This window comes from Chenopodium album, chromosome 2 (assembly GCF_948465745.1).
Source record: "Chenopodium album chromosome 2, dcCheAlbu1.1, whole genome shotgun sequence".
In the NCBI taxonomy this organism is placed as follows: Eukaryota; Viridiplantae; Streptophyta; class Magnoliopsida; order Caryophyllales; family Amaranthaceae; genus Chenopodium; species Chenopodium album.
The window spans coordinates 58,763,664-58,777,057 of NC_137835.1; the positions used below are offsets into that span (position 1 = coordinate 58,763,664).

The 13,394-nt window shown below is 34.8% G+C and overlaps 1 protein-coding gene across 1 annotated transcript; it reads left to right on the top strand.

The window, feature by feature from the left end:
- Positions 1–5,818: 5,818 nt before the first annotated feature.
- On the top strand, positions 5,819–9,318 carry LOC145598948 (AP-3 complex subunit delta-like). Its single transcript, XM_081655350.1, has one exon. The coding sequence runs from the start codon at positions 6,233–6,235 to the stop codon at positions 9,161–9,163; it is 2,931 nt and encodes a 976-aa protein (XP_081511476.1). The 5' UTR covers positions 5,819–6,232; the 3' UTR covers positions 9,164–9,318.
- The last annotated feature ends 4,076 nt before the right edge of the window (positions 9,319–13,394 follow it).

Consider the following 13,394-nt stretch of genomic DNA (forward strand, 5'->3'; position numbering starts at 1 on the left):
CTCCCAAGTCAATGAGGGCATTGCTTGATTTGGCTTGGGGGGTGTTCTTTCACTTGGTAATTCTCTTCCTTTTCTCTCTTTATTTGCTTTCTAGTATAGTTTTATTTGCTTTCCTAGTGTAGTTTTTTATTGCTTTCTTATATATGAAAAATATAAAAATAATTGAAAAATAAAAAAATTCAAAAATACGTTCCAATGAATTGTAAATCATGCTTCCCTGTGCCCCGTACTTGAGAAAAATTGTTTTGATTCTTGGTATTTGATGATGAATATTGTGGATTTTTTGGTCATGATTTGAAGTTTGATTGCTTGGATTCCTTAACATGCGTCAATTTTGTCCAACTACTTGTGAATATAGTGCTTGACTAGTTTATTTGGTTAGGAAATGTGTGATAGTTCCATAATTCCTGGTATGTCAATGAATTTGAGTATTGATTTGCAACTATGAGTAGTGTTTCATGACTTATTATTATGCACATGAGGAGGACGAAGGCGTTCATTCTTTTAGGTAGCCTTCAGAGTATTAGATACATTTGTTCCCTTCTTGTTACCCATGTTGTTGCTTGTGCCTCTTTATTGTTTATTTAGCCACATTACAAGCCTATTTGAGCCCCATTGGTTACTAGTCCCAAGCTTGGCTTGGGGGAGCTATTAGTTGGTGAGGTGACGGAGTTGTGGTGTGCATATTATTTGCATAATGTGGGAATAAAAGAAGAGTTATTGTTCTTTGATTTTTAATTGGAAAATATTGATGTTGTGTTTCAAAGTTGAAATTTCCAATATGAGTTAAAAAGAAAAAAAGAGCAAAAGAAAAAAATTAATGCTCAAATGTTCTATTTGAAGGTTGTTCTAAAGAAAAAAAAAGAAAAAAAAGAATGAGTTCAAAGTTTGTTTTTCACTCAAAGTTCTACATTATCATATTCTTATGAGTGAAATTGTAAGTGTTGGGATTGTTTATTTTGTTTGGAGTATATTTGGTGGATTGTTGTTTGGAGTTGGTTATGTTGGAGATGTGTATGATCATTATTTTTTATCATGGGTTTATTAGGTTTTGACTCCCTTAATGCATAGCTTTTCTCTCACATACTCCCAAATTTATCCTACCTTTACCCTAGCCTTACATTACAAGCTTAAAAGACCTTCCGACCTTGTGCATAGAAGTTATGTAAATGCGAAAGTGTTGTTTGTCAATGCAAGTTATGACTTGGCATATTTCGAGTCGACTAGTAGGATGAGCGTTCAATGTTTTTATACACACGAGAGTGTGAGTTGGGAGGGCATTGTTCACATTAAAGGGGTTGGTTGGAGAGCGATCGAGTACATTCTTTACTCGCCACATAAATGAGAGTAGAGTGTGTGAGCACTAGTCTTGAATTCTATATGCTCTTGTGGTTTTCTCTACTTGACAATTGTTGGGGAGGAAGGGTGATTAGATGAATAAGATTGATTGATGTTGAAGCGTGTTCACTAGTTTTGCCTTGAATCGTTGGTTTTGATTTGATTATTGGGGTCAAGTATGTTTGATATGTTCATTGATGAGCTCTTTGCTTAGGGACAAGCAAAGGTTTGGCTTGGGGGAGTTTGATATGTCTATTTTATATAGTGTTTTATCCCCGTCCCTCGGTCGTTATTAGTAGTGTTTTTGGCTCTTTCGGGCCACTTTTATTACTAATTTGTGTGTTCTAGTGTTTTCGTAGTTTTAGTTGTATTTTACAGGAAATTGCACTCTTGGAGCATTTTCCCGGGCTTTATTGGATCGACTACGGAAGCTAGAAGGACACGACCACTTTTGGAGCCCAAGATCGGTGAGAGCCGGTGATTAAGGGCTCGGTAATTGGGATCATGAGGCATTTGGACCAAGTATTCGAGACCCGAGAGGAAATATGGATTGGGCCGAGAAATCTAGCCCAATCGAAGTTCAAGCCTCGAAGAAGAAGACCGGGCCCGATCGGGCAAGCATACGCCCGATCGGGCGGCTGCGTGCATAAGGGCCATCAAGGAAGAGGCGCGCCCGATCGGGTGAGCTAAGCTCGATCGGGCGCGACACATCAGTAGAGGCATTGTAAAAAAGGCGGGCCCGATCGGGCGGCCCTTCGCCCGATCGGGCGCGTGTTTTCCTAGAATCTGATTAGTTTAGTTTTAATTCTTGTTTTAGGAGAGGTTTAATTACGATTTGTACGGAATTATTAGTTACCTTCTTTTCTTAGACTTTCTCTCTCTACTTAGTATTTTTCTCTCTCTTAAATTCTCTCTAAACTTTTGTTCTTAATACTCCCTTTAATTCCAGATTATTTTTGGTACAATTTCTTCCCTTTTTAATTTCAGCTATTTTGATTGTTTTCTTGATTATGCTTTTAATTAATTACTTGATTGGTTTAGTTATGATGATTAGTGAGTAGTTTATGGGGATCCATAATTAATATGAAGGGATAATTTGTTATTATTGATTATTGATATTGCATGATAATTTCTCATTGAATTGTTTTAATTCTTTGCAATTAGATTATGAATCGAGCAGATGTAATTTGATTGTGAATGTTTAGCAATATTGAATTGATGAATCGAGCAGATGTTAATTTAATATTAAAGGCTATTTTCAATAGGAACTTAAATCTAGTAAATTGCGAGAGCCTGTTAGATCTATGTTGATTAATAAATTGCGAGAGCCTGTTAATCATGTTATCTATGCATTGTTAATTATTAATTACTTCGTTCTATCCCGGAATATTAATTATTGGTGAACCTGTGACCCTAGGTTTCCTTATTATTGATTCTTTTCTCCCTAAACTTGTTCTTCGTAGTGTAGAATTCTTACCTAAAATTATTGGTTACTTAGATAATTTAGATTATAATAATTAATTAGAATTAAAAAGACCTGTTTCCCTGTGGAGTTCGACCCTATTTCCCTATCTACTTTAGTTAGAGATTTAGGTAATTATTTTTGATTAGGGGATACGACTTTACCCTGTCAGCTTCCTAGTATCATGTTTAGGGTAATAACTAAAATTTATAATATCATGTATATTATTATGATGCTTCCTATTTCTTTCCTAATATCATGTTAGTGTCATGTTAGGGCTAATTGATCTTTATTGCTTAGTGACATGCTAGGGTTTGTTATTATTCTTGTTAGTATCATGCCTAGGATCTTGCTAATATTATTTTGCTTTGAGAATATTATTATGATGATGATTATTATTATGTTCTTGATATATATTATTATTATTACTTGATCACGCCTTTTATGAATGTTTAAAGGGAATTTGTAGTTGTAATCACGCTTAATAAGATAATTAATAATCTTAATATGATTATAATTCAAGTGATTGTCAATAACAGGTTTGTTTGTGCATTAATATTCAACCAACATAGATTAAACAGGTTTAGGGTTAATCTATTGGTTGCATGTTAGTCAGAAAACACACATGAATACGAGAAGAATAAAGTAGAGGCCTATTTTTAGGGCAAGTTCAATCTCTTTTAGGTTGGATTTGCACCTTCATCCCTGAACTTCCAGTCATGGTTCCAGACCTATTGGAATTAACGATCTCCTGGATCGTTAAGGGGTGTAACCTTCACCCTTTGAACGGTTTACAAGTTCCTAAAACTTGTTGGAGACTCTTTTACTCTAGCTTCCTTCCCTTTGGACGCCACCATGCTTAAGTGTACTGTATGATCCCAGTGGGGCTCAAGTGTGGGATGGCTTGAAATATTCCCCACATGAGAAAAGAAAGGTTCACTTACTAGCTTGGGAAACACTCCAAAGGCTGAAAGGTCAAGGTGGTATTGGGATTTATTCGGCTAAACAAGTGAACGCCGCATTTCTCACAAAGCTAGGATGGCATGTATGTACTATCTGAACCAAATGCTCTTTGGGATAGAGTTCTTCGAGGCAAATATTGCTAAGGTTGTTGCGATGGTTAGATGTTCAAACCAAAGGCTGGAATGTCCAACGTTTGGAGTGGCATAACTGAAAATGCCAAGTTCATAAAGGAAGGGGTCGAACAGAAATATGGGATGGCTGAAACACCTTATTTTGGGAGCATAGATGGTGCACTGACCAACCCCTAAAAGAGTTTGTCACGCAGCCAATTCCAAAAAAGATAACAAAGGTCACGGTTCAAGAGATGTGGGAAGAAGATCAGATGTTGGCTAGATATGGAACATTTTCTGCCCATATCTCGATGAGATTTCACTCAAAAAAATCCAAAAACACGAGGTGAGAAAAGATCTAAGCTTGGGTGATTTGGTGTATTGGAAAGATGGAAGCAAAGGGAAATTCACCATTCGATCAACCACTTGCATCACGCATCATCAGACAGATGTTATAGATGATGAGTGTTAGGATATAGTTTGGAAAGCCCGGTTCCAACAACGCATCAGAGCATTTTTATGGTTAGCTTGCCATGATAGGGTGCTTGGGAATTTAAACAGGTTTAAAAGAAAACTCACATACGACCCAAAATGTTATATATGTGGTGCGCAAGAAGAAAGCACACTGCATATTCTTCGAGACTGCCCAACTGCAAGAGCTGTTTGGAGGCAAATGCTCACTCCTTCGATAAGCCATCAATTCTATCAAGGAAACATTAAGGAACGGATTGTTCAAAATATGAAAAATCCGAACCAAGATGATGAAGAAAGTTGGGTTACTTATTTTGGAGTAGCAATTTGGTGGATTTGGAGGTGGAGAAATTGCTTCACCTTTAACAAGAGGGATGAATTTCCCATTGATTTTGTAGCTCTCTTACAGGTTCGATATGAAGAGGCCAGAAGAGCACTAAGAGGGATTCTAGGCGAAGAGCAAGGAGCTGCTAATAGGAAGAAACAGATTGTTGTGGCTTTGCAAGCCCCTGATTATGGATGGTACGCACTAAACTGTGATGGAGCCGTAAAAGGGAGCCTAGGTCCAGCAGGAGGGGGTTCTATTATTTGAGATTACAATGGCAAATTTGTTGCAGCGTTCCATTCAAATTTTAGCTATAGCACTGCATTCAGAGCTGAAATAATGGCCTTGACTAGAGGATTGGAGTTAGCTCGTAATCTGCAAATTGATAAGCTAGAAGTTAAGATGGATAATATTGCGTGTGTCTAGGCCTTAAGTAAGAAAATGGTTCCAAGAGGAGAAAACATTCACGACATTACTTATTGTCAGAAGCTGGTAAATGATCAAGCTGGTCAACTAAGGTTGCACATGTGTTTAGAGAGGGAAATAGAGCGGCCGATTGGTTGGCCAACCGCGGAGTCATTTACATCTCTCCTTGAGAGTATATTTATGATGTTCCGGTTGAGTTTAGTCGTATTTTAGAGGAAGATTCTAGGGGCGTGGCTATACCACGTTTAGTCTCTCCATAGGTAGTTTTTTTTGTTTTGTTTTGTTTTTGTTTTTTTTTTTTTTTTTATACTTTTTCTTTCTTTTAGTCTGTACCTCATTTGAATTAAAAAAAAAAAAAAAAAAGGCAATTCAAATGGCTTGAAGTCTTTAATCTTTATATGACAAAAGACTAAAGACATTAAGATATTACACGATATTTCACTACATTCAACCCACCTTCATTCCTACAATATATTAAATTGCATTAAAATAAAAGAAGGGTATAAATTTAATAAAGTGGAAGAAGGAAAAAACAAGTGTTGTTTGCTAAATCGTTTCATAATAATCGCAATACTTTGACCAATACATACCGCACACATGTCAATGTACGCCTTTAATCATTAACATTTGTATTTATATATGATTAAAAAGCATGAATAGTTGTTACAATGGAAATATACATAAATGATAATCCAAAAATATTTTACATGAACATAAGTATATTTTTAATATATTGGTTAAAAAAAGAAAAAAAAAAGTGAATTTACTATATAGTATTTACCCTTTTGCTACTGATTTTATAAAGAGATAAAAAAAATTAATTAAAAAAAAAAAACGTGTAAACCTCTTGCATAATTTGGCTGTAGAGAAATCAGATTTAGGACTCAAAACATTGGCTTTCTGCACTGATTGAATTCCTATCATCATAATTCACAATCATCATCTTCTTCCTCAATTCGGACAATCAATACCAATCACAAACCCCCTTTTCCTTCATTTCTACCCCAAAAAAAACACCTCAAATTCTTCTCCTTAAACCTTCAACAGTCGATCATGGATTCCCCACAATTCTGAAATACCCCATCAAATCAAAATCATATATATATATATAAAAAAAAAACTCAATCCAATTCATCAATGGCGAATTCATCAATAATTGACTCATTCTTTCAACGCTCAATAGATGATTTAATTAAAGGAATTCGACTTTATTCCCCAGAATCATCAACACCCCTTTCATCTTTCCTCTCAAAAGCTATTGAAGAAATTCGTCGCGAAATCAAATCAACAGACCCACAAATGAAATCAACTGCACTTCTCAAATTAACTTATCTTCATTCAATTTATGGGTTTGAAATTTCTTGGGCTGCTTTTCATGTAGTAGAAGTAATCAGTTACCCTCAATTCAATCTCAAAAGAATTGGGTATTTAGCTGCTTCTGCTACTTTCAATGAATCTACTGAAGTTCTTCTTCTTGTTACGAATCAATTCAGGAAAGATCTTTCCAGTTCTAATGATTTTGAGGTCAGTCTTGCTCTTCAATGTTTATCAATTATTGGTACGCCTGATTTGTGCCGTGATTTGTGCAATGATTTGTTTACATTGTTGTCTAGTACTAGACCTTATGTTAAAAAGAAGGCGATTGCTGTATTTCTGAGGGTTTTTAACAAATACCCAGATGCTGTTAGAGTGTGTTTTAAGAGATTAGTTGATAATTTGGAGAGTACTGATCTTCAGGCTGTTTCGGCCGCGGTTGGGGTGTTTTGTGAGCTTAGTTTACGAGACACGAAAACGTATTTGCCATTAGCGCCCGAGTTCTATCGAATTTTGCTTGATTGTAAGAATAATTGGGTGTTGATCAAGGTGTTGAAGATGTTTGCTAAGTTGGCATTGTTAGAGCCTAGGTTAGGGAAGAAGATTATTGGTCCAATTTGTGAGATTATGCAGCGGTCTATGGCGAAATCATTGGTGTTTGAGTGTATAAGAACTGTTGTGAGTAGCTTGAGTGATCATGAGTCTGCTGTTAAGCTTGCTAGTGTGAAGATTAAGGAGTTTTTGAGTGAGGATGATCCTAATTTGAAGTATCTTGGGTTACAGGCGCTTTCTGATTTAGCTACGAAGCATTTGTGGGCTGTGTTGGAGAATAAGGATGTTGTGCTTAAGTCTCTTAGTGATGTCGATTCTAATATCAAGCTAACTTCGTTGCGGCTTCTCATGTCTATGGTGTCAGAGGATAATGTGGCTGAGATTACCAAGGTTTTGGTTAATTATGCCCTGAAGTCTGACCCTGAGTTCTGTAATGAGATCCTCAGATCGATACTGGTCACTTGCTCTAGGAATTATTATGAGATTGTTTTTGATTTCGATTGGTATGTATCACTTCTTGGGGAAATGGCTAGGGTTCCACATTGTCAATCAGGGGAGGAAATTGGGAACCAACTTGTTGATATTGGTATGAGAGTAAAGGATGCCAGACCTGAGCTAGTCAAGGTTGGCCGGGACCTGTTAGTTGATCCTGCATTACTTGGTAATCCTTTCTTACATGGGATACTATCTGCTGCCGCTTGGGTTTCTGGTGAGTATGTTGAGTTTTCAAGTAACCCATATGAACTGATGGAGGCTTTGTTGCAGCCACGTACTAGTTTACTGCCATCGTTAGTAAGATCTGTCTATATTCAGTCCACATTTAAGGTTTTAGTGTTTTGCCTTCAGTCTTATCTCTGGCAGCAAGATGTAGTGGATGCTTCTTCCGTTGCTGATGATATGGCATCTTTAAGCTTTGAATCTAAGTCTGGATTGAAATGCCTTGACAGCCAAGATAAGTCAACACATGTAGCTGTTGCAAATTCTAAGCAAATGCCTGAGTCTGCAGTCGAAGAATCTTACTCTTGGTCATTTGGTGACTACGGCATTGAAGATGCCGTGCAAGAGAAACCCACTTTATCGTTGCCCAAGAGAAAAACTTCATCCCAAGATGCAGTTGTTAAGCTGCTAAATATGACTGAAACAGCTCTAGGACCATTATTATGGAGCAATGAAGTGGAAATACAAGAAAGGGCACGGAATATTCTTGGAGTTGTGCATTTAGTAAAGGAAGACGTTCTTCATTGTTCTGGACATCATGTTGACAAATCAGGGAAGAAAGACTTTGAAGTTTCTGAAATCGCTAAACTCTTTGATGATCTTTTTGTTGAAGAGCTTGGTCCAATCTCAGTAACTGCTCAAGCAAGAATTTCTGTACCTGATGACCTTACTCTTAAAGATAATCTCACTGATTTGGACTTGATTTATAGCGACATTCAGCTAAATCCACCATCTACATTTAGTCTTGGAACTTCTCGTTCCAGTGAGAAAGATGATTATTTTCATTCTAATGACCAAGGTGCAGACGATGTAGATTCGTCAACAATATCTGGATCTCTGCTTGCACAGCACCGCAAAAGACATGGATTATATTATCTTTCTTCAGAAAAGGATGACACAGGTTCTAATGATTACCCTCCCGCAATTGAAAGTAAAAATCTGGACAAGAACGGTAATGAAGTGAATGATCTTGTGAAATTGACTGACCAATCACTTAAAGTTAAGAAAAAACCAAGCCATGCTAAGCCTAGGCCAGTGGTTGTCAAACTGGATGAGGGTGAAAATTTCATACCTACAAAAAAGTTGGAGATTACAGAGGATTTGCTTTCTGGTGCAGTTAGGGATGTTCTCTTAGGAAGTGAAGAAGTGTCTACTTCATCAAAATATAGTGAAGCTGATAAGCAACTTGTCGAAAGAAAAGGAAAGGAAACACTTGTCATTGACGGTCGTCCTAATCTGAGAGAACAGTCTGTTGCTGTAACCTCTGAGGTTGGGAATTCGAGTTCTAGAAGAAGCAAACATAAAAATCATAGTAAAGAGAGACGACACCATAGCCAAGGTGAGAGTGAAGGAAAAGAAAGAAGTCAAAAGGAAAAGAAAAAGAGCAGTCGTCATCGTCATAGCAGACACAAAGAAGTAGAGAAACAGGGCAGCTCAAACAATGGCTCCATACAAACACAACAAATCCCTGACTATTTGCTATAGCATGAAACTTTGGAATGATATTTGTGAATCTATACCTTGGTTTTTTTTTTTTTTCTTTTTTTTTTCTTTTCAGAAACGAACAAGTTTTCTTCAATCTCTTGGAATATTGAGGTGTGTTTTTTGTGATGGGCTTTTTCTTAGATTTTGTCATGAAATTGTTATCTCACTGTGTTTGTGTTATTGTGTTGCAATTTCATGTAATCTATTCATTAATTATTTTCTTCACAAAAAGTTTTTAGTTAGTTTCCGATTTATGTTGTGGTCTTGTGATTTCTATCGTTGTTGCTCTCCAGTCTATCCATCTCTGTTTGCGGGGTCAAAGATTTTGCTGTGCTTGTTCAGCCGGATATTTCCTCTTACTCCGTATTAATTTTAACATTTTCTCAATTCAGAAATTTCATACTCACTCTGTATCTTATATGTATACGTTGACACATTTTGACCATAAAACTATGTACATAAGTTAATTTGACTTCTTTAATGACTTATAGGGTCTGTTGGCTGTTAGCTTTTGAGCAGCTGTTAGCTGTAGAGGTAGCTATGAGCTGTCAATAGGTAGTTGTGAGCCGTCAGCTGTCAAGGTAGTTGTTCATAATATAAATGTTTGAAAAAACTAGCTGTTGAAATTATTATTATTATTATTATTATTATTATAATAATAATAATAATTATTATTATTATTATTATTATTATTAGTGGTAGTAGTAGTATGACATACCTTAATAAACTTGTATACTTTTTTTTTTCCTCCTTTTGATTCTCACATAACATACGAAAGTATAAATTTAATTATGATTTTGAAAGAAGAAGATGGAGTAGAGAGTTTACATAGCTAGGAAAATATAACATTATATAAAAAATAATCAGGTAGAAAAATATGGTAGAAAACCTGATATTGTGGTTGACTGGAAAACAAATACACTGAGTAAAAAAAAGATAAAACTTTTGTTTTTTTTTTTAAAAAAAAAAATAATAAGAAAGATAATAAAACCTAAAAAATAGGTTGAACGCTAGTTTTTTTTTTTTTTTCAACGCTATCTTTTCTAGCTTTTATTAACAGCTACCTAAAAGCTACTTCCACCTCTAATAGCTACTTAAATCACTACTTCACCAAACAGTTATAATTTTTATAGGTAGTGATTGGAATAAGTTCAAAAACTAACAGCTACCTCAAAAGCTACCACCGAACAGGCCCATACTTAAAGATATAACATATTCATGTTGAGTCTCGTTAGAGTTGTCTAAATGTACCTTTTTTCAAGTATGAGTATCATTTTTTTTTTAAAAAAAAATACCTATTAACTTTGAAGACACATGTCAACTAATGTGAAACGGAAAAAGTTTTAATTACTCCCCGTCCCTTAATTGAGAGCATCTATTCCTTTCTCGGGTGCCCAAGCCTAGTTCTATTTACATCTTTTACTTTTTGAAAATAATCCCCTCTTTTTGATGAGTTGTTATCTTTATTTTGTACAAATGATGATTTTTTCTTCAGTTAACACTTTTCCTCTTCCACTCTAGTAATTCCCAACCATTTTTTCAGTCTAATCCCACATGCCATTATGCCAACCTGTACTCCCAATCAACTTTTTAAATTTCTTTTAAAAAAAAAATCCAAATAGACTCTTAATTGAGAGAGAGAGAGAGAGAGTGGTTTCAAAAAAAAAAAAAAAAAAAAAAAAAGAGAGAGAGACAGAGAGAGTCCTATGTATCATTTACGGCAATGTGTTTTCTTCTATATCTTTTCCCCATCACACATGGTACCTCTTTTTAAGAAACCGAGAGAGCATGAAAAGTATTAAGAACATATTCTCTTCAATTTATTTTAGAAACTTATTCTTGTTGGAATTAGATAAGATCATAGTTTTTCCGTTTTTTTTAACTGCATCACTTTCCTAAAAAAGAAGTTTTAAATTGGGTGCTTTACTTCTTCTTCTTCTTCTTCTTCTTCTTTTTTTAAACTAATAAATTATCTTTATCTTTCTCCTACCCCATAGGCCCTATTTATTTTTTCTATCTCTCTACTTTAAAAATTGTCTAAGAGTCAGTGAAAACAAAAGTGATACAACTAAAAAACAGAGAAAGTATTAGACTAGAATAATTCAGATTACACTAGATCATATTATATATTTTTTTTATCTTATTTGCTTGTAGTTAAATGTCTTTAAGGGCCTGTTCTCTTCAGCTTAATTTCAATTCAATTCAGCTCCAATCAGTTCATTTCAATTCATTTCCTAATTTTCTTCTCTCATAAACAATTCATTTCATTTCAATTTAGTTCAGTTCATCTCCAACCAGTTCAGCTCAGCTATGTTAAGCAGAACATGCCTAATGCCTTGTTTAGTTCACCTTATTATTACTTATTTCAGAAAAAATAATTTCAGATCAGATCATCGTTTTACGTGCAATTTTTTGTCGCTAAATATCTTTAATTTGTACTGAAAATAATTATGAAAATCACATATTAATAAAATACACATTATTACGAATCTAACAAGACCCCAATTGATATATTTTTCTTTATAGATTATCGTATATTTAAGGTCAAATTTTTGTCAAATATGACATTCAAATTAGACCAGATCAGGCCACAACAGACTAGATCAGATCAAATCAGACCAGATAGAAAGTCAACCAACAAGCCATAAGTGTAGGAAAACAAACTTATGAAAATTACATAATTAGATTAGTGTGAAATAAAGTCAAAGCTTATGCTAACCAATACATCAAATTAGACTAGACTAGATGAAGAAGTGTTTGTAATTTCTACATGCATCAATGCCTATATTCATACAATTCTTACTTATTTTTTTCTATTAATAACATATATTTTTTTTCTTTAGACATTTCCCTCTCAGAAAAGTTATTCCTATTACATATGTTGGAAATTAAGCTTTTCTTTTTAGAATTTCAGTTCAAGATGGCTGTGGAATAGGGATGTCAGTGGGGCGGGTCAAGTAGGAGACCCGCCCCATCCCCGCCCCATTGGGGCGGGGATGGGTCTTGGTTTGGCGGGTGGTGGGGCGGGGATGGGGATAAAAATCATACCCGCCATGGGTGATGGGGTGGGGGTGGATTTTAAGTTGTACCCGCCCCATCCCCGCCCCGCCTGTAATACCCCTAATTTTTGGAAATATTTTCTTAATTAGTAATTTCTTTAATTAATTGAAATAATTAAATATTTCTAAATTATGATCTTGGTCGGTCCATACTTTATTAATTACCGTTATATTCCGTTTTTAATTTTATTTTCCGGATTTTATCTTAATAATACTCAACAACTTTAGCTTAATTATTATCTCATGAATTACAACAAATCTTAGTTTTGATATTATCTATATATTTTAACTTGATTTAATTATCAAATCTAATTATTTTATTTATTTAAGAATGATTTTCGTTTTTTATAAAAAAAAAAAAAAAAAAAAAAAATGAAATGAAAGGGCCGTGAGTTTTGAGTAGTTATGAAGCCATTGTTATCATTATCCTATTTTAACTTAAATCCCTTAATTTCTCTTAATTCATCTTAACCATATTAGCATCTATCCTACTTCCATCCCTAATCATTTCCATTGTATTTTCCCACATGAATTAACCTAGACTAAATTTTACTCATATTCATTTAACAAACTTACATTTATCATGTTCCCATACTTATCTCAACCCTCCTTTAACTCTATCTTACTACCCCTTAAACACTATAAATAGACCCTCAACACTTCACAAATTCCTCACACCAAAAATCAGAAAACTCTTTTCTCTACTCTCAATCTCAAGCCCTCCTCTATTCCTTTCTTGTGCTCAACCAAACCACCATTTCTCCCAACCATACACTACCCTTCTCTCGTCAACAACTTGTGCTGACCCATATTAATATCGTTGCCGCAAGCTAAGGTGCTACGCACCCTTCTACTTATTATAACTTGATTTTTTTTTATGTATCCATAATACTACTATTATTTATTTTTTACTACTACCCTAAAGATAATACTATTATACTTTTATTAATGTTATAGTTTTAATGTACAAATTATACGTACTAAGAATCATCATTTTAAAGGATTGGTTTATAAGTTAATAGTTTGGTAGTTCATGCACTAGTGGAGTATTATTTATAGTTTTGTGTTAATTTTGTTAACCTTATATTAATTAAGGTTATTTTAATTGTGTAGGAGGAGTCCCTCGATCGTGGTCAAGTTTAGTGATCGTACCTTAATTGTTCTCGTGATCA